This window comes from Strongylocentrotus purpuratus, unplaced genomic scaffold (assembly GCF_000002235.5).
Source record: "Strongylocentrotus purpuratus isolate Spur 01 unplaced genomic scaffold, Spur_5.0 spur5_scaffold_6, whole genome shotgun sequence".
NCBI lineage: Eukaryota > Metazoa > Echinodermata > Echinoidea > Camarodonta > Strongylocentrotidae > Strongylocentrotus > Strongylocentrotus purpuratus.
This window is the reverse complement of record NW_022145612.1, coordinates 17,312,060-17,334,959: the sequence shown is the minus strand read 5'-3', so window position 1 is coordinate 17,334,959 and position 22,900 is coordinate 17,312,060. Positions and strand designations below refer to the sequence as shown.

General features: G+C 37.2%; 1 protein-coding gene across 4 annotated transcripts in view; it reads left to right on the top strand.

Annotated features, from left to right (window-relative positions):
• Positions 1–22,900, top strand: part of LOC594826 (tyrosine-protein kinase Fer) — a 70,027-nt gene that overhangs the window by 28,688 nt on the left and 18,439 nt on the right. For all 4 annotated transcript variants that reach the window (XM_030973151.1, XM_030973152.1, XM_030973153.1 and 1 more), the window contains 8 exons: positions 380–490; positions 4,467–4,592; positions 9,108–9,278; positions 11,557–11,653; positions 12,282–12,474; positions 13,818–13,955; positions 18,058–18,180; positions 19,900–20,031. In XM_030973151.1, coding sequence (XP_030829011.1) covers positions 380–490; positions 4,467–4,592; positions 9,108–9,278; positions 11,557–11,653; positions 12,282–12,474; positions 13,818–13,955; positions 18,058–18,180; positions 19,900–20,031 — 1,091 coding nt within the window. The remainder of the gene's footprint in view (positions 1–379; positions 491–4,466; positions 4,593–9,107; positions 9,279–11,556; positions 11,654–12,281; positions 12,475–13,817; positions 13,956–18,057; positions 18,181–19,899; positions 20,032–22,900) is intronic.

Sequence of the window (22,900 nt, the reverse complement as noted above, 5' to 3'; positions counted from 1 at the left end):
GGACTATGGAGGAGAGCCGATGATTTTAGTATGAGGCATGCAAATGATTTGGAATAGAGGTCGTTTATCATGGTTGCTTGAAGTTATTTTTTTAATGACAATTGAAATATTAAAAGTAAAGAGATAGAAATTAACCTCCAAATGAATTTGAGTCAGCATGAGTTGCCTAACCATATTAAACCTTGCTTTCATTTCATAACTTTGCACTTTGTGCAGTTTATGTCCAATCTGACAGTTTGATACAACACAATGTTATTACAAATTGTTTTACATTATGCAATTAACATGGCTCCTTTTCATGACAGTTAGATTGTCCTGTTTGGTTTGATTGAGGTTTGATATGAATATTTGTTTCTTCTGTTTTGCTTTCCTCATTTAGGCAAGGAACTCAAGTCGAATGGGATTTGGCTCTGAACTACAAAGTAAGACGGCCCACGATGCAATCCTCAGACTCAATGATCAAGAACTACGTCTCATGGACACACTGAAGGTAAAAATAAGGTTGGAAGAGAATTGTAACAGCTAGTATATTGATGACACCCTGCTTGTCCTATGCTTCAGTGGCCTTATGCTCAATTGGTGCTACACACATTGGTGCTACACACATTGGTGCTACACACATTGGTGCTACACACATTGGTGCTACACACATTGGTGCTACACACATTGGTGCTACACACATTGGTCCTACATACATTGGTGCTACACACATTGGTGCTACATTCATTGGTCCTACATACATTGGTGCTACACACATTGGTGCTACATACATTGGTCCTACATTGGTGCTACACACATTGGTGCTACATTCATTGGTCCTACACACATTGGTCCTACATACATTGGTGCTACATTCATTGGTGCTACATTCATTGGTCCTACAAACATTGGTGCTACACACATTGGTGCTACATTCATTGGTGCTACACACATTGGTGCTACACACATTGGTGCTACACACATTGGTCCTACATACATTGGTGCTACATTCATTGGTCCTACACACATTGGTGCTACATTGGTTCTTAGTACCGTAACTAGTACCGTAATTAACGGTGTATAAACCACACTTTTTTGCCTAATTCAAAGTCGGGGGTGCGTCTTATACACGGTACACAAAAAAAAAGTTTTTAAAGTTTTGATTTATGCCCCTCCACCTGACGCTATGCCTGGCAATGTGTCCCAGCTCAGTAATCAGTGTGTTGACTCACCACTCGGAAACTAGAACAACACTCAAATTTGTCTGTCATCTTGGTTTGAAAGTAAGCTTTCTGATAGATCTCAATACCGGTATGTAGTTTATAATAATAATTCCTCCAATTTTTCTTCTATTACACGGCGTACCACAAGGTTCTATCCTAGGTCCTCTACTGTTTTTTAATTAACATTAATGATCTTACACTTACACAGCTGCACCTTGCAGTTAAATGAAAGGCCTTCCCGCGTGGGTTTTTTTTTAGGGCGAAAAAGAGGGGTGCGGTTAATACACGAAGGCGGTTTATACACCGTTAATTATGGTAGTCTTACACTAATATTTTTTCAACATATTTTGTGCATGCAGTGAAGGCTAAAAGGGTTAAGCTAAGGGACACCTAAAAACCTGAACCCGTACCCTCAAATCACCTATAAGGGAGGGTACACAGAGGGGCACATTCTTGGATCTGTATACATACATGTAGGTATGCCACTTGGGTTTTAAAGCCCATCTGTACTATTTTACAGGAGGGATTAGACCACCCTGCAAGGTCACTGACAGGTGATTATCTCATCAAATCAGCTCTCAATTAACATAAGAAAAAGAGGATCATGGGGGACCAGTGGTAACCGATTAGGCATTGTTTGCTACATAGAGGGCGCAAGTAGCTATAAATAGTGCAGTGGGGCTTTAAAGGAGGGGGATGGCAAGGGACAAGATGTGCCCCCTTCCCCTAATTAACCACTAACTACAACTGTAGAATCTTGAGAGGCTGTTTAAAACAATAAGCGGTGTGGTGTGAACTCATGACTTGTTTTCAATCCCTCTATCTTCTTGTTCAATATTTGCGTTTGCATGAGCACTAGCTACAGGTTAGACAAATACAATTGTGTGTATAGAGTAGGAGCTGTGGATAAACAATAAAGAGCATACAAGTCCTAGATACCTCTGTGAAAAACATCAGCAAAAACAGTTGAAATCTATGATAACACAGAATAATGTCATTATTGTGACTTCAAGAAAACAAACATTCTTGCCAAAATCGATTACAGGAAGCGCTTTCGATTACTCTGCAACCTTTTGCAACCTACTTCCAAAACATTGTCATTGTGGAGCAAGTAAGTACCGTACTTGCAGAAATTGATTTACTAGTATATCATCAATAATGATTTCAATTATACTATTATACTATTAATTTATTTTAATTTCATCCATTCCTGATTTCAGTGCTTCATAGTATTACTATTCACTACATTTTGAAGGAGATAATCATTCCTACAGTACTATAGGATTTGTAAAAACAGATTTTAGAATGTATGCAATCAAATTGGTCAAGCGACACCACATGACAGTGCATTATTTTTTCCTACCACATCTAGCTTGCCAAAAAAATTCCTCTAGGTTGATCTTGTTGCTTTGACGGGGGTACATGTATGTACATGTATGCTGTGCTGCAATGTACTGTACACATCATTTTTTTCTTTCTGATAGATGACCAAAATTTTTCTCTGAAGGTTTCATTCCTTTAGAAATGTCAGTGTATACATTATGTATTTGGCACACCCCGCTCAAATTGGCAAGCCTGCAACGCTGATAACCAGAAATACTAACGACAGGACGTAGCAATATAGAGCTGTATTTAAAGCTATCGCTACTTCCCTGGCAGTGGTTCAACTCTACGTGATCTTTTGTCAAAACACGTTGTTATACTTCAAGTGTTCACATCATTACCACTATAGGCTTGTTTACACTTGCGGTAACCACCACACTTTCACTTGTCACGTGTGAACAAGGTGGTTTACAATGGTGATTTATTTTTTTTACATTAATTTTTTTTTTTTAAATGTAAATGATAGTTGGATATGAAATAAGTGGCTTCATGCCACAAATTCCTATGCGTACTCACTTATCTATGTGTTACAAGATACATAAATGTGAAGTGTAATTAAAGGTATAGACCAGTTTTGGAAAACGCCCCCCTCTCAAAAAATGAAAAGGAAGCTCTTATTACCAATCATGTGAAAGAATATGTTTCTACTAATACGTGATGATACAAATTTTGCCGGGAAACCGCCTACTAATTGATATATTTGGTACATGTGTTGCATAGTCCCATATACATCTTTCTGTGTGCAGTGCTTGTAACTTTACCAAGACTGTGCCAAATTTCTTATCATTTTTGATGATTCCAGAACCTTGCAGTACACACCAACACTTATATGCAAGATGATCAACCTTTTCTGATCGATTCGACAACGTTTCTTTCACAATGCAATCGCATGACCAGAACTAGTCTTTACCTTTATAAAGCTTACCAGTATGTCTTTATTCAGAAGAAGAAACAAAACTGCATTTTAGTTTACTTCATAATATGTGAACAAGCGATTATGAATGCATTTAGGGAAGAAAAAAACTAGTTAACAATGTTGAACAAATATGAACTGATTTCCCTACATTGTACAACTGTTGAAACATATTACCCGTCACTAGAGACTGATGTATAGTTACACTTCAAATCATTAAGTGTTGAACATTATTGCTTTGGTGATTATGCAGTTTCAGTTTCAGTTCAGTTTCAGTTTTATTTTTCATTTCCAACAGAACAGTAATTATGACAAGAAATCAGATATACAATTCAACATTCAATAATATAATACATTTTACATGGTTTAAAGTTGTGAAAATAGAAAGTATACATAATTATCCAGTATAATGGGTTTTTTAATTCTTAAAAAAGATAAACCTGTGGAAATGGAGGGATCCACTGAAAAGCAGAGCTTGTAAAATGTGGATAAAGATAAAGACAAACATAATTTTTGTCACATGTAAATATATCAACTTGAAAAAAATATATATACCTAGATTACCAAAAAGTGGCAAAATAATAATACAATTATAAATCCGTAATTTGACAACTTGTTACGATAGCGTATAGTGAGCACTGGAAAGGTCAAAAGAGACAATGACGACTGACAGATAAGACATGCATATTAATAATTAAAAAGAATATATAAGACAAAAGAAAATAAAGCAAGGAAAGAGAGAAATGGAAGAATAGAAAATGTTGCTGCATATGTGATGAGTAAAGAAAAAGAGAGGAGAAGTGGAGAAGAGAAGAAGAAGAAGAAGAGAGAGAGAGAGAGAGAGAGAGAGAGAATGGAAGTATGATTCAGTACAATGCTTTGATAAATAACATTATCATCACAAATATATTTTTTAGGTGAAAGTGCATTTAAAACAAATAATGTATGTTCATATTTTGTTGTTACAGCGAGTTGTATCACATCGGATGAGAGCAGACAAGGATTATGCAACTGCTCTGCAAGGAATCGGTAACCTAGCAACCAAGTTTGACACCGATGCCCAGTTATCTCACAACAACAGCCCTCTCCTCAAGGTAAATGTCCTGTCGTAATTCTCAAATGCTCAAAAAGGAAACGAGTATCTTGGAGCTTTGCACTAAAAGCCCATTGCACAATGTAAGATCCCACTGCGATCCAATTTTTGAAGCAATCACAATTATATTAGGTATTGAAATTTAAACAAAACATTGTATTGAAACCTTTTGGTCCAAGTAAAAGCCACATTGGCTTCAGTTTATGGCATTTTTACTCCAATATGGAAGCTTGCAATCCTTCAATGCTTCTATCATTTAGATTTTACCTGTGTGAACGGTCCTTTCAAATGCTATCGTGGATTCTTCAAAAGTTGGACTGCGAACAGAATTATTAGGAATATTGTAACATTCCCTTTTCAATGATGCCAACATTATTAAGGTACCGTTGTTACAAGCATTGTTAAACCTTCGCTCTGGTACTTTAATGTGCGATGACTTGTAGGCTACACAAGGATTATTTATGGAATGTAGAATTAGTAATATCGAAACAAAGCAGGCACTCGATATGAGAATTATTATCAATAGAGAGTGCTATATTGACTTCCTCTTTATCATTGCTAGGTAGAATGTGAAGCCTAGTCATAGCTCATCACTATCAAGGTTAACAATAAATCACTCCAAATCACTCCTTCAGTGATTCTGTATAAAGGCAATGAATATCATTGTTGTAGGTCAGACCGCAATGCTTATGAGCCTTTCTATGCCATTTCCTTATGACAGACTTCATCAGTGTGAGAGTGAGAGCCAATTATTTCACTCCTTGAAAGTGACTCAGTAACATTGTTGAAGGTTGATGAAAAAAAATGTAATTTTCGTATGAAATGGTATTACATTCCTTGTACTAACCCTCTGACATGCAAAAAATCCTGAACAAATTCTCTAATCACAAAGATATTTATGGTTTTCTTTGGAGGCGTCACTGTGCAACACCCTCTAAAAGTAAATTCTCCTAACCATTTTTGAATTTTCCCAACCGTTTTTCCATGAAAATAAGACATAAGACAGGTTTTTTAGATCATTCCACACTTAAATGTCTGGAACGGTTTTTCGAGCCAATTTATTGCTTTGTGACGATTTACATCCACTTAAAATGTAATTGAATTTTAATGATACAGTTGGGAGAATTCAGGAATCAATCAGATCAGTTTTTCCCAATTTTTATCATTAATCATGGTCTGTTTTCACTCAAACTTTTAGATTATCTTCAATTATACATCTAGCATTGCAGTACTACCTTAGCACCATTTTCTCTCATCTGAACAATGTTACCAAGTCCCTTTAATGTGACGTCCGTTCTAAAGAACTGATGTGGCCAGTGTATCTTGTGTTTTAGAACCCAGATTATTTACTCTTTCATGTGTGACTATATTTATTGTTATTGTTATTATTACATTAGATATATGCATATTCATAGTTTTCATTATCATTAGGGTATGATCAGCCCTGTACATACATGTATTTACTGGCAAGTTCAAGCTACAGTCAAACCTTCTTTTAATAGTGCCCACCTGTATAGAAAGTCCACCTGTCTATAAAGACCACATTTTTTGTTTCCCTTAAATACGGCTTCCCACTAAAACCTGTACTAGAGGAACATGTGCATAAAGACCACCTACCTATAAAGACCACTTTTCGTGTATCCCTTTTAATAGCGGTCTTGAGATACAGGTTTCACTGTATTGTTATCCAGTTTATTAAATTTGAATATATCTGATCATTGTATCAAGTGAGAAGCGCTTTTATGAGCTAAGATAAGACCAACTATGAAGTAAAATGGCCCATTTGATGTTGATCTCTGTTCAGGACTCCGCAATACTTGTTAATGTATGGGACATCAAATTACCAAATACCTTGTGTACCTGAATTTTTAGATTTAGAAGTTAAACCAATCAAGTTTTGGTTCCAGATTGTCGTGGCTAGCTAACTCCCGAAGCCTAAGTGCTGCAACAGTTCCTCCTCCTGGTTTTGTGTCCATATTTCTCATATTGGAAGTTTCGTTGAGCATACCATATTCATTTGATAAGAGACTGGTTTACCTAATGAAATGGTTCTTGACCGAGTCAGTTGTACTTGATCGTTGAAAAGCTGACAAACATGCTTTGCAGAAAATGTGATTAAATTGTAGAAGAAAACCCTTGAGATATGAAATAATGTAGTTGACAATTTCCAGTATATAACAACTTGTATGTCTAAACTGGAGCAAGGCTAGCCATTGTATTTTTTCCATATCCTTCCTGTTGTTCAAATTTTATGTATTTTTTGCTTTATAATTATGTAATTATTTCAAACTGGAATTCTCAGTATAAGAGAAGGTCAATGCATTTAATAATTAGGAGATTTTACAGCATAGTAATGGAAACTAGGGCATCGTTTCATGAAACTGTCATAAGTACAAGTTCACTGACATCCCATTGAAATGCGTGTTAACCCTAATACACGTATTTCAAGGGGATGTCGGTGAAGTTGTACTTATGGAGGTTTCGTGAAACGCTGCCCATGTGTACTAAATATTCATTAAAGAAGGGTATCCTCTTTCTGGATTAACCGTTTAACTTTCACAGCAGTAGACTGTTGTCTCTGCCCAGTAGTTTGATATCTGTTAATCAACATTTGCACATGCTTCTAATGTCATTATAGCACGTTGTAATGGATATGTCAGCCATGATGATTCGATATGTCAATTGAAAATAATCTTGTATTTCTGTCCTAGTTAACACCCTAGATGTATTTGAGGTTCATGTATTGCATGTAAAGAACCAAAAGTCCCAAATATTAGGGACAGCAAATTGCAATGTAGAAGCAGTTTCAAGGAGTTGAAATCAAAGATATTTAGTATATCGGTGAGATGTGTATTCCTAAGGTCAGAGCTTATGTCATAAATTAATGAAGTTTGCATATCATACAGTAATTTACAGATATTGGTACCGGTATGTGTGATGTCTTATCTGTAAATGAAGAAACATCTGTTTCTTCATGCAGTTTACAATTTATTTTTAAAACACCCAACCTAAATATGGATATCATTCTGTTATAAATCCTTTAAAAAAACAAAAATCCTAATTAGTTGAGTAGTCATACAATTTATTAGTTATGACGTTTTTGTCATTTGTGTGTTAAAAATGTATTGGAAAGTTACCCACCACTATATTACAGTGATACATGTACATGTAGTTACCAATATGCAATTTCGTAATGTAACCAAATTTAATGCGTAAGTCTTTGTGAAGTGCCTCAATACAATTTATTTCATTCACCTGATATTTAAGTATAATAGTATTTCAATAGACAGAATCTGAACTGCATACATTAGTTGTTGCCAGGTAGGACAAACATTATGGATTGACCTACCTAGCAACACTTAATATATATGCAGTTTGCATTCTGACTATTGAAATACTATTATTCTTATCAGGTGAATTAAATAATTTGAAATGAGGCACTTTGCAAAGACGTATGTATTTAATTTGGTTACATTACGAAAATGGCCTATTCAGAAAGTTTGAAATTCTCATAACTTTTGAATTGTTTGTCCAGTCCATACCTTTTGTAAATTTTGTCAAAATTTATTCAAACTGCCCCCCAATCTTTCCCACCCTGTTTTCCTGATTTTTCTTTTTTCCTTCAGAGCGACTTGATGTTGAGTTCAGGGCCCCCGTCTTATAAAGAATTGCGATTGATCCAAATCAATTGAAAGTCCTCCATTCAATCTTAAGTTTGTAGTCTACTATCTGCCATGTACATACTACATAGTTGCAATTAATATCAACTCTTTATAAGACGGGGCCTGTAAAAAAAATATTTGTATCTCTTCTACATATGGCTTGATTTTCTAGGTTTACATGAAGTCAGGGTAATTAAAAAAAGTTCACTGTACTAATGACTACCTGAAGGATACATCTGAATCATGACCCACCTTCTTTTCCTAAATCCAAAACCTGGCATTTTCCCAAGACTTTAAGAACCAGTTTTCCTCAAGCAATATATAAAAGTGGTCAACCCAAGGACAAAGTGCTAATTACAAGATTTTAATTTGCAATCTTGACCCAACCTCAGACCCAATCTCAGTGCGAGTATTGGCTCTATCCTCGTTTAGCAGGATCCAAATATAGATGGAGATTTCAGAGGATTTTGTTCCAGACAATGTGGGCTGGTTTAATGGGCTTTACGCCTAGGCCTAACAATCCATTGCCATGCTAGTGTGCTTTGGAACTTGAAATAGGATTGAAGAAGGTTAGACCCCCACCCTATGTAGGCTTAATAGTGCTCTACCTTCTTATCATGTTCTCCCTGTTTGAAATTATATTCTTTTTAGGAACCTGGTTCCTTCTAAGAAGTACAATCAAAAGTTCTTTTATAGACTAACTTGCATTTTTTTATGTCAATGTTAATTGCATTTTGCACATCTATCCCAATGAATACTGATCATGTATCATAACTTTTGACAATGATTATGATATAATACATTTGATATCACATATCTATCTATACTCATATTTTTTTTCTATTTCGGTACAGGCATGGAATCACTTGATTGAGGAAACCGACAGAATATGCAAGTTGGTTCGGAGTAACGCTGACGAGGTTCAGAACATCGTAGAGAAGCTTGCGTTGCTCATCAAAGATAAACACGACTCAAAACGGCAGTACACGCAGGAACGAACCAGGATAGACTCTGAGTTTATGAAGGTAACTTAAATACCTATGTAGCTATAGCTAAAGCGTTTTTCAACTTTTTTTTTATAGTCACTGCACCCTTTTAAGAACTATAAAGTTTTGCGTCAACCCAATTCTGTATTCATCAAAGAAGATTCATTTTGCATCTCTCTGGCACTCGTAAAATGCCATGCACAGATGTAAGGACACATTTGTTTCTAAATTTTGCGAGAAAGCAAAGCAAAAAGAGAAGACATCATTAATGTTGTAAACAAATTATTTTGTAATCAAAACACACTATATAATATATAAAATTACTTTTATGGGCACATTGGTGCTATTATTACATGAGGTTGCCCTTCCAATAAACTACACAAATAAGCTTACTATAAGGCTTGAAACATCTTTATTATGAAGAAGGGTGACAACATGTCTGCTCTCAAAATCTGCCCCCCCCCCCCTGTTGTGTGCCTAGTCTACAAATTCATACTGTAGGTTACCACAGCCACCAAAAGCATAAATACAAACATCATATAGTTATTTGGTCACCTGATACACGAATGCAACAGTATTCAGGTATCTTGTTGCCCAGAATTATTCTGTTTCTTAAACTCACTTCAAGTGATCTATGTGATGAAGTTAATGCAATTGAGATTAGAATATACTTTTTTTGGTGGAAAGTTGCTAAAATCGATTTTGATTGATCATTATTGATTTACCAATAGAAGCCATTGGACTATGGCTTCTATTGGTAAATCTATAATGATAAATCAAAATCGATTTTAGCAACTTTCCACCAAAAAAGTATATTCTAATCTCAATTGCATTAACTTCATCACATAGATCACTTGAAGTGTTGCCAGTCCGTGAAGTGAATAAGCGTAGTAAAAATGAAACTTTTATATATAAAATATATGACATATTTGGGCACCTTGCTGCATGAATAAGACATTCAAGCACGTCACTGCTACAATATGGAGGTATTGAGGCACTTAATGGTCTGGATTCATCCTATTAGTTTGTTTCCAAATGTGAGTGTGCGAAGAGAGCAAGGAAGAAAGACAAATAATTAATTTGAAAATGTTTTTTTCCTCCTGAAATACATAGCAATTTGTGTTATATTCTTTCCAAGAAATTGACATTATTCCAAAAGAAATTTTGGTATATTAAATTTCTCTCTCTCGGCACCCCTAGATATGGAGTTATTGGAGTTTTTGTTGTTGCAATCTTCAATATAGTTTTTCAAGTTGCACCATCTCTCCCTCCCTCATACCGTCCCCTCTTATCTCATTCCCTCCCTCTCTCTTTCCTTTGCTCTTGCTCCCTCTCTCTCTCTACTAAGCACGCTCTCAATTTCCGTTACTAAACAAATTTCATTACTATGTACATACATACCATGTAATGTTTGTTTAATCTCCTGGGTTTCAGTGCATAGTTCTCAGACATTAAAAGCAGCAATTTTTCCATTTATTTGGTTTCACTTGATGCAATTGTAGTACATAAATTGGGGAATAACAGGATATACCGCGGAAGATGTGAGGATAATAAAACTGCACGTACTGTGATGTGATGTTTATGAACGTATTTTAACAGTAAAATGAGCGAAATTGTTCTGTGCCTTCTGTAACTATTACATATCTTGAATACCACTTTTTGTGTGGTCTCTTCCCGCTTCCCTAGTTATTTACTTATGTATTAAAGTCTTTTGATTGTGATAAAAGAGAAAGATATTTTGTCAAAATACCTGTTTCTCACTATAGTTAGAATGTACCTGTACATTTCCACTTTTAAGTGATTCAAACAGTGTTCTGCTCAATGATAAGGATAACGTTGGAGGCAATTAACTTGTACCTTAAAGGAGAACATGCACAAATATTCCGACACCGTGTATACATGCTGCATCATCTTCCTATTTCCCTTGTATGCAACATTTATCTACCCCTCCCCTAAACTACAGGCACAGACTCTAGTCTATTGTAAAGTTAAACACTATTCCATCAAATTTCAAGCCTTGCTTAACTTTTTTGTTTAGGTCTCTGGCTGTGCAAGGAGCACCTACAGAACATTATGGAGTGCAATAGATCATGACATCTAGTAGTGAAACAGTTCAGGTATTCTGCTACATTTAAAGGACAGACGAGTATTTGTGCCTGCGAACTACTCCCCCACCCCTCTCAAGAGTGCAGACTTTAGAGATGCTGCTTAAACAAAGATGATCTCTTGTAGTCTTATGATTTCTAATGTTCAGCTTGTTCAATGTTGTGCTTGGAATATCAAGATTGATATATTTGTTTGTTATTCTTTTGTGTAGGCAAGGAGAGAAGTGGATGAAAACCTAAGTACTTACAAGAAGTCAGCGAGGGAAGCCAGAGAGAGTAAATCCAAGTATGAAGAACAACTCCAGAAAGGTGAGACTGACTATAGGTTGTTATGATGGTGATGGGTTAGCTGGTGATGGAGAAAAAAAAGGGATACGAGAGAGAGAGAGAGAGAGAGAGAGAGAGAGAGAGAGAGAGAGAGGGGGGGGGGTCTGGATTAGAGGAACCTATTGACAAGTTGCATCATACTGCTTTAATAGATGATGATGACATGATGAGATAATTAATGGTGAAGATGATATTGATGACAGTGATGATGATGATGGCAATGACAATGATGCTGACGGTGCTGTTGCTGCAGTTAGCAATGATGTTTGATCAAAATGATTATGTTAATGAATTTGATGGTGAATGTGAATATAATGGAATAGATGGTAAAATTTAACTGATAACCAGTGTAAAGCTGAGGAGTACGAGTGCATGTAATGAGTTAGCTGGTTGCACGGCACTCGTTCCTGCAACATCTGCTCCATGTCAGTATCCTAGACTAACAAAATTCTTAACTTCAACACTTGACTCAACACTACAGCTAACCCTAATCCTGAACCTAACCTAAACCCCAAAGCAACCCAAACCCTAACCCTAAACCTTGAAATAAAGCCCATAGCAATTGTTGCCGGAGCGAATTTCATGTCACCCATGTCTCTTCTAATTTCAGGTAATAAAGTTAAAGACATTGATAGATCCAAGGAGAAATACAAGAAGTGTGTGATCAAACTCCACAAGGCACACAATGACTATGTCTTGTCGTTACGGGCAGCAGGGTTACATCAAGAACACTATCGTAACAACATCCTTCCAAGGCTGCTCGAATGTTTACAGCAGACGCAGGAAAGCCAAGTCGCTCAGATGTAAGTTGTAGTCCGTTTGATCAAAGACATACATTTTAGGGTTCTCACTGGAACTTTGACACCACTTGGGTATCCACATATATTCATACCCATCTCACACGAAGCCAAAAAGGGCATGAGAAAGTCCTGGGAGAGGAGTCCAGGGGGTGTTTCACAAAGACTAAGATCATCTTTAAGTTGGATTTAAAAATGGCAGGCCATTCATGCCACTGTTTGCTCTCTCCATTGGTCTCTTGATTATGATCTTTAGATAATATTTTTTCCTTCAATAATGGACTATCAAAAGATGAAAGTTCTGTAGATTTGTGACCATGATTGGTACGTCCCTTGAGAAACCAATGCCAGTAAATGATGAGAGAAAATAGTGGCATGAACAGCCCATCATAGTTAAGTCCAACTTAAAATCGATCTTAGTCTTTGTGAAACACTCCCAGGAGTTTTGCAGGTGTCAGGGTGTCATGATTCATTCACGTGACTCTTCATCCAAGGGTTTAGGGTTCGAATCCGAACCTGACACTAATGTCCTTTGACAGGACATTAATCCATATTTGCCACTGTCCATCCAGTTGTAAATGGGTACCTGGCAATTGCTTGGGTTACAATAATTGCTTGGCCCTCGGCCCTCAGGAAGAACAGCAGTTACGACAACAAAGTAAGGAGTCACACCAGTATTTAATGATCGAAGCAAGCTTTTAATGACTTTAAAGGGATCCGGTAACTTTGCTTAGATTCTGAAACATAATTCTAGATTTAGCTCATGATGCAATGATAATTATAAACCTTGAGGTCAGTCAGGAACCCCATGACTTTTACAAGCTGATCACCTGTCTGATTATGAAGATATTTATGATTGGAATTACAAATTTTGAAGACTGTTCACTTGACGGTTTTCATAACACTACAGTCTATTGGGGAAAACGAGTATGGTAAAACCGGTCACTCAAAGATTTTACTTTTTTGAGGCACTTCTTGATCATTTTGAAGCGCAATTTTTTTAGGGCTTCAATATTACACCATATTACAGACACTGATAACACGTATGGCTGTGTATCTCATATTTAACATTGTTAAACGATCCCTTTAAGATAAAGATGTTTTTTATCAACCATGGTATTTATGATTTTTTTCACTAGGTTGGTTCATCACAATCTCCATTGTTATGTAAATATATTTTTCGAAAAATATAATCAGTTATAAAGTGGCACACCAAAGGACTTACATTTCTATGTTAAATCAATTTTCATTGGCTGTGAGGAATAAGCCATGTGAAAAATACATGATTTGACTAATTATGTGACAATAATTCAAAATTGCCATAACTTTTTTTTCCTTCTCCCTAACAGTAAGCAAGTGATGGTGGAGCATTGCAACCTGATAAACTCAGCATCTGGGAAGTTTCTTTCACACTACAACAGCATCATGCAGAACATGGTGGAGATTAGACCAGAGAAAGAATACAGTAGCTTCGTGGAAAATTACAGGTAAGAGACTGCCACGGAATATTGAGAGCCAAAAGAGCATTACCGTATTTGCCGGCGTAAAGGCCGCACTATTTTTGGAAGAGAAAATATCCAAAAGTCGGGGTGCGGCCTTTACGTCGAAAGAGTTAAAAAAAAAAAAAAGTAAGTCAAAGCCAGCACGAATTTGCACATATGGGACTACGAACGGTACAATAACTATACTACTATGATACAGGACATTTCCACACATTTCCACACAGCCAATGCATTGCAAAAGTAAAAGAAGGGCCCGTTTAACGGAACTGCCGCGAAGCATCCAGCACGTGAATTTGCCATTTTCAATCCATTTCAATGTATACATCAGAGAAAACTGCAGGCTATGGCATCAGTGCGGGATGGCCGAGCGGTCTAAGGCGGTGATTTTAGTCACATCAACATTTGTGCGCAAGAGATCGAATCCCAACTTCAACTTATTTTTTTTAAATGTCAAAATCGGGGGTGCGGCCTATGCGGCACTGTGGCCTTATCGCCGGCAAATACGGTAACTATGCTCTTCTGGCCACCTGTCTATGAAGACCATAATTTTTTGTTTCCCTCAAAGTGATGCTTGTAATTGAAACATGTGTTAGAGGAAACCTGTGTATATAGACCACCGGCCTAATAAAGACCCCTTTTTGCATTTCTCTTAAGGCCCGGTCACACAGCCCTCCACGGGCGTATCGCGGCCGAATCACGGCCAAAAATTTCTGCCCGTGAAGCAGACGCTGTTGGACGCTTTGAGGTCGCGATAAAGACGCGATACAGCCGTACTTTACCCGTCGTTACACGCGGTAAGAAATTCACACGCGGTTGGCCGCGCGAAAAAGTTTTGGGCTGCCCAAAAATTTAGACCGCGGGTAATCGCGGGCGGTACACGTGGTACACACGCGGTACACACGCGGTAAAGACGCGGTACAGACGCGGAACGAACGTGCTAGGACGTGCTACGGCCGCGGTTAAGACGTGGTTACACGCGGAATTGGACGCGAAATTTTAGCGGGTAATCGCGGGTGGAGCACGGTCATAGCACGTTTGTTCCGCGTCTGTACCGCGTTGTTATCACGTGCATTAGCGTGTGTACCGCGTGTAAGCGTGGTAGGCCGCGGTACCGCCGCGCTTCACTTGCGATAAGGACGCGGAACAGTCGCCGGCGTCTGTTCCGCGGGCATACCACGGGTAAACCGCGGGTAAGCCAATTTTGCACATTTTCCACCACGGGCAACCGCGGGCAAAAAAAAAAATCGCGAAATTTTACCCGCGATACAGACGCGAAAGGCTGTGTGACCGGGCCTTAAGGCGGTCTTTCTATACAGGTTTCACTGTAAATGAGTGAATGCCTTTCTAGCTCTTAGTCGATGAGATGTAGTAACTTGGATTGGATTATAAACTTTATATCTTCTTGGTATTAGTCATTGAGCTATACATCCTTTAGCTGTAGGGGAAATTGAAAGGGATTTACCCTCGCAATGCAACACACTGAATTAAGGAAAGACTTAACTCCGTTTCGTTGACAATCGGCTGTAGACGAAAGACTTCATGCATGGCTGATTGTCAACGAAACGGAGTTAAGTCTTTTGACAGTTCTGTTTTTTGCTATGGCAGGCAGCCAGTGAAAACAAATTTGATAAAATTATGGAAATGCAAGCACTTCTTTAAACATACAGAACTTTGTCATTCCTTGCTCATTTTTCGTGATTGAGGTGTCATATGAAAGGGCAGAAATTCAAATTTCTGGAAATGTGATTTTCTCTTTGAAATTCAGATAGCGTCAGCCAAATGAATTTTAGGTTTCCTCTCTTCAAATTCATCTTAATCACTCATGCATGAAATATGCATTATATTACAGTTACATCAGATGAAAGAGGATCTCGGCTTTCCAAATATGTGTCATTTATCAATTATAAATGTGACTAAGTTATGATAAAACACTGATAATCCAAGGGAAACACAAAAAGTGGCCTTTGTAGACAGGTTCCTTTAGTACATGATTCAATGAGAAACCATTTTCAAGGGAAACAACATATGTGGCCTTTGTAGACAGGTGGTCACTAAAGCAGTTTTAACTGTATATTTCTTTTTCTGTTATGTATTCCATATTATGTATTAATGTTTTTTCGACTCACATCATATCAAATCAGACGAGATCATGCATTTATTTTTCCAAAGAATTTCCTGTGAAGGCCTTCTACACCTGGGTCCAGAAAGATAAATTTAGATTATCTCCTAATACCTCGTCTGATTCCTTTCCTTTACTTGAGCTGTAGGGAACCATTGGTTATGTAGTCCTATCAGTGAGACTATGGAGACTGAATGCTTAACCAAAGGCCAAAGCAATAGCACACTAATTCAGCTACTCCATTTTCAAGATAGTTGTTCCCTCCCCTTTGTCACACCACTTCCTTTAATGTAGTAAATATCCTGAAAGATGGAAGTTTGCTCGAAGGAACAAGGGAAACATGAGGGCATTCACTGGAGATAAAAAACTCAAGAGGTTGAGTTCGGGGGAAAGATGGAAAAAAAATTGTCTGTTTTTCATTCTTTGCTTGCCACAACTTGTAACATAAGGTGACACATCAAGTACCATTGGTGTAAGAAGAAGTGCCTCTGCTTCTCACCTCTATGACACAAACACAGACTCAACCGGCTGTGATTTTAAAAGATGCGAGAGTGCCGGACCGTCAGACTTGGGTCACTACCAAGGGGTTGATACCTATCACCAAGATATTGTTTTGTATGTTTGAAGGAATCATTAACAATGTTAAATCTGAGATGCACGGCTCTACGTGCTATCAGTGTCTGTGATATGGTGTTATATTGAAGCCCTAAAAAAATTGCGCTTCAAAATAATCAAGAAGTGCCTCAAAAGAGTAAAAACCTTTGAGTGACCGGTTTTACCATACTCGTTTTCCCCAATAGACTGTAGTGTTATGAAAACCGTTTGGCAAACACAAAATTTATATTAATAGATATTCAATCGTAAATATCTTGATAATCAGACAGGTGATCAGCTTGTAAAAGTCATGGGGTTCCTGACTGACCTAAAGGTTTATAATTATCATTGCAGCATGAGCTAAATCGAGGATTTTTTTAAAGTTACCGCATCCCTTTAAGTTCAGGTCGAGAAGCCTATCCCAAAAATTTGTGCTTGTATCATCAGTAGTGAATGAATCCTAACTGAAATCATGGCACACTGCTGAAGTGATTGAGAAGTGAGATAAGGTGCTTTCTACTCGTCATTAACGTCCAATTCTAAAGACAATGTTGAGTTCACATCAACCAATTTCATAGTGAAATTTTGTATCTAGAAATTATATCTGATTATGAAGTAAATAAAAAAACATGCATATCATTTACAACTTACATTTGTTATGGTGTTGCAAGTTTTTCACAAGTTAGGTCACCGCCAAATTGTTAAGTGTGCGATGTGCTTTCAGAGTTTCACCAGCTTGCTTGAGTAGATTAGAACAAATGAAGGCCATTAACTCTCGCTCCAAACAGACGTTATGCAAACAGAAATTTGATTTATAGATAAAGACCAGTTATGGCCATGCGATTACATTGTGAAAGAAACGTTGTCGAATCGATCAGAAAAGGTTGATCATCTAGCATATAAGTATTGGTGTGAACTGCAAGGTTCTGGAATCATCAAAATGATAAGAAATTTGGCCAAGTCTTGGTAAAGTTACAAGCACTGTACATAGAAAGATGTACATGGGACTACGCACACGTGCGTTATATCTATCAGGTCCAAATAGATATAATAATTTACCAAATATATCAATTAGTAGGCGGTTTCTGGACAAAGTTTGTATGATCATGTATTAGTCAAAACAATGAAAACATATTCTTTCACATGATTGGTAATAAGAGCTTCCATTTCATTTGTTGAGAGGGGGGCATTTCCAAAACTGGTCTTTACCTTCAAAGAATGAAAGATTTGTATAAACTCAAGACTACATTGACCTGTAACTTCTATTGATTCCTGTATGCACCAGTAAGATTTTTCTGCACCAGTAAGATTTTTCTGCACATATTTGAATTTCTTTTTGAATTCTTTTTGAATTTCTTTTTGAATTTCTTTTAGAATGGAACCCCCTGCCATGGAGACATTCACCTTCGACCTCTCACCTTCAGAAGACTTCCCTGATGGCCTCAAAGAAAACACTATAGTACTTGACACCCTCACCATTGAAGCCATTCAACATTCGTAAGCCAACATTCCGCTTGCTTCCTTCGCCCCTCTCTCTGCATTGTCGCTCGTGTGCCACATGTGCAATTTTTCAAAAAACAATGGACACTAATTGATGAAATTAGCAAGAATTGCTTTGTGCAACACAATGACTTTGCAAATTAACATTTCAAGTCTTGTTTTAGCTACATGACAATTCTTTAACAGCAGTATAGATTAATTGTGCACTGGAAATGGTTACGGTAAATGATCTTGAAGCTCTTGGTATTAATATCTCTCCCATAATAGAAACTACGTGATACAGGGAGATTATTTGTGTGGCATTTAAAGAGTTAAAGACACTATGTCCCTTTTGCAGCCGACATCAAATTGGGTAGTACTTTCCAGGAATTATGAATATGTCATGTATGTGATATCAGTCTTGAGAGGGAGCTATACAACATTAAGAGTTTAGTATTTACAATTTCATCACTTTAGACTCGATTTCAACCGCGACAACGATCATTGTATATTGTAAAATCGCATACCGGTATGTGCATTCAAACCAAATTCATGACCCAATACCAAAACTTTGTAATACCTTTAAGTCTCACTGGCTTCAACTTAAAGCCAGTGAGACTTAAAACCCAAGTATAGTGTTGTCTTTGAGAGCCCCTAGGGCGTTATTAAACTCTTAACATGTTATGTTTAGTCAACGCACTTGTGGCTCTCATAGGTAACCACTGGAGTTTGCAAGATTCTATATTTCTTTATTTCCACGTGTGGGATGGAACACCCTGATCAACATAGGGCGTGTTCACACCACAGTGAGATAGCGCGGTCTATCGTAGCACCCCCTTATTTGAGAGGTCCTGTTGCCATGACGCGTGACGTCATGAGGTCAGAGCGGTCAAAGATTTCGCGCACTATTACGAACTAGGAGTGTTGACCGCTCTGACCTCATGATGTCACGCGTCATGGCAACAGGACCTCTCAAAAAAGGGGGTGCTACGGTAGACCGCGCTATCTCACTGCGGTGTGAACACGCCCATAGGTGATGTTTTTCATAGGTGTCCACAATCACTCCTTGCACTACTTGTACCTATTTCATCAAACCCTATATCATATTTGAGAATCAAGTTTTTCAATGGATATCATTGTTGTAAAATTTTTATCTGATGATAGAGGGCAGAAGGAACACAAAGAATATCAAAAACCAGTTGGGGAAAAAATATATTTAGCCTCAGAATGGGCACAAATTGAAGATTTCATAGGATAGGAGGAAAGGGGGAGTGAAGGCCGAGGGTGGCGTTAGACCTTCAATTCATACTGAGATGTCTTTTCAAAAGAGTAAAGATCAATGTCATTACTTTTGGTGATTCCACGCAGAGTGTTTTGAATGACATACATGTAAGTAAGTTATATATAATATATCTATATTTTTCATTAACCATTGACCATTGACGAATTGTTCTTTCCGGTATCATTGCTATTAATAGTCAATAGCTATATCAAGAGATTTTTTGATGAAAGTCTATCAGAATGTATTATACTGAATATAGAAAATACTCTGTAAAAATATTGAAAAGTGCCATTCAGCATGTTGTCAAATGTCAAAGCCTCCACACTGAATTTATGTAAATGGTCTTGTTTGAACAATTGTTTATTGTTGGGGGTTGGGGAAGGGGCTTGCCCTTAGACACCTATATTTGTCAACCAATTTGTCTATGTTTTTTTTGTGGTGACATTATTTTCTAGGCACTCGTCGTTAGATGAGCAGCTGAAGAACACTAGAGACAGACTGACGGCAAAGAAACAGGAACTCAAGAACCTTGATGAGGAGATACGCACTATCCCACCATCACCTAAAGAAGAGGGTGCTATCCTAGAGTGAGTCTTCTCTAAAGAAAAATCACTAGAAATACTGATGAAAACTGTGTTAGGTGCTGTGTCTTTCACTAAATCTTTTTCAACTTTCTTTGGTTTGAATCTCAGTTTTAATAATTTAATTTGAAATATTATTCCATTATCACTTTATGATGTTTGTGATTTGCAATTGGGTAATTCACAAAAAGTAGCAATAAAAATCAAAAACAAAAATATTATTTGTATGTATGTCAAGATGTTATCAAAAGAAAAATAATTTTTTTTCTTGATGATTATGATGTTTCTTCTCGTGTTTGAAAAAGGGGATTTCTTTTTCTTATGGACAAATATATTTCTAGATCATTTAAGTTAGAAGGACCATGGAAATTATTGGAAAATTTGAGTCAAAGGCAGATAATTAATATATTAATGAGCCCTACTCTCATCTAGTTTATCAAATTCCAAGGAGACATTAAGAAATATTGTGATAGAGCTCTAGAAGCTGAATGGATATTGGATTGCAGTAGTGATGTGAATGACCGTGAGATGTGCACGCAATTTTTATGATTATTTTGAACCAAATTACAGGTCAATGAATTTGTACCTGTATTAAATTGCTTTCCTACAAATTAAACGCTTCCAACTTAGTTCCAAGAGTGACCTGACATTTGCTCCTGCAACAGTTTCTTGAGGCTTTATTTCATCCAAGGTATAGGGATGGGGATTGCAATTAGATTTTTAGGTTTAAAGCCCATCTGCACTAGTTTGGCCAGGGGGATTAGACCTCCATGTAAGGTCACTGACAGGTGGTTATCTCATCAAATCTGCTCTCAATAAACATAAGAAAAAGGGGACCATTGGGGACCAATGGTCACTGATTACCGGTAGGCATTGCTTGCTATATAGAGGGCGCACGTAGCATTAAGTAGTGCATTTGGGCTTTAATAGGTTTAGGGTCAGGGTGGGGTATTGTGTTGGATCTAGGAGTGAAGTTAAGAATGTGGTTAGTGTAGGAGATTGGCATGGAGCAGTTGTTGCAGGAGTAAAGTGTTGTACAACCCCTTCCAAGACATGGGACATATTGCATATGATGTTGAGTGCTGATAGTGCATAGTGAAAGATGTTTGACTGAAGAGACTTGCTATTAATGTGGAAGGAGACTACTTTTGTCCTGTATAGCTGGACTGTGCCCTAAATTTTAAGTGGTAATACAAGCTCTGCAATCTAGGTGCTGGGGGCATTATTCATTCTTGCCTGTCATTGCAAAAGCCTTCAAGAAGGAAGGCACTCAGTTTTAATGTCTTTATTTTTTTTTGGTATTGAAAATTTGCATGAAATGTAGGCTGTGTTTCTTTATCGCATTGTGATGTTATTGTTCAATGCATGGCAATGAAAGTGCAAGGCTTCGCTAGCTGTACATAAATGTGGGGATGCATATATAGGAGCAAGGTATCGTTGAACACTAAAAGAATTGAAAACATTGATTCATACTTCAGTTTTTTTAATGAAAATGCCTGACAAGAATGGAACAGTATATATATCCCTATTTCTGCTTCTTGCTGTAGCTTCAAAATCTAAACAGAATCCAAGCTAGCTGCTGCTGTTGCTGTTGCATGAGAGTTAAAAGAGAAAGTGAACATGGCCACTACTTTGCATTGAAAATTATACACTGAATTGAGGATGCGTTTACACTTTTTAAATTCTCATGCTGCAGACATGCCGGTTATTCAGCGTTAATGAGGATTCAAGTGGAACAGCACCATAGAAAGTATGACCTTGAGAATGACCTTGAGTCTTTTTTTGATGGTATCTTGCTCCTATATAGCATGGTCTTGTGTATGACAGACTTCATTATTGTTGTATTATAGCATGACAAATTGCATCGTCAACTAGGAAAGCAGAAGTACAAAGCATTCAGATTCAATGCCCTTCTGATTCATAAGGCTTGGTCAGACCCCAACAATAACAATAATTTGAGTGGTCACAGCTGAATGATAATCAAGCTTGATGACCATGACCTGGCCACATGGCTTTTGAGCAGATGTCACATTGAAGAAGTGAAATCATTGACCTGTGTATAAGGCGCACCCCTATTATGGGGGCAAAAAAAAAAAAAAAGTTTTTTGTTTTTTGTTGTTGTTTTGTTGCCGAAAACCCATGCGGGGAAGGACTTTCATTTAACATCGAGGTGCAGTTGAAGGCGCTGATTTGTGCTTGTGAACTTGTCACAAATAATAGTAACAATGTCGTTTTTAGAAGAATGTGTAAGATCATTAAATGTAAATTAAAAACAATAGAGTACATAGAATAGAACCTTGTGGTACACCATTTGTTATAGACAAAAAAATTGAGGAGTTATTATAAACTACATATTGAGATCTATTAGAAAGATTACTTTCAAACCAAGATGACAGACAAATTTGAGTGTTGTTGTAGTTTCCGAGTGGTGAGTCAACACACTGATTACTGAGCTGGGAGACATTGCCAGGCATGGCGCCATAAATAAAAAAAAAAAAAAAAAAATTCTGTACCTGTGTATTAGACGCACCCCCCGACTTTCCATTTTTTTTCGGCAGCAAAAAAGTGCGCCTTATACACGGAGATTTACGGTGTATGAAATTTAGCCAATACGATTTTACCAATTGAGCTCTACTTTCAACAAAAAAACGGTGACCGTTAATTAATTAATTAATTAATAATAACAATACATGGGCCAGCTGAATGTGCGTCTTATAACCAACACGAAAAAGCCAACATCGACATTGGCTGGAATAAAACGTACAAGGCGCTATTTCGCTTTTTCAACGGCTGGTTCAAGTTATCTAATATTTATGGTGGTACACAAATATTAGAAATGGTTATATTTATGGATAATTCAGCCATCTCTGAACCG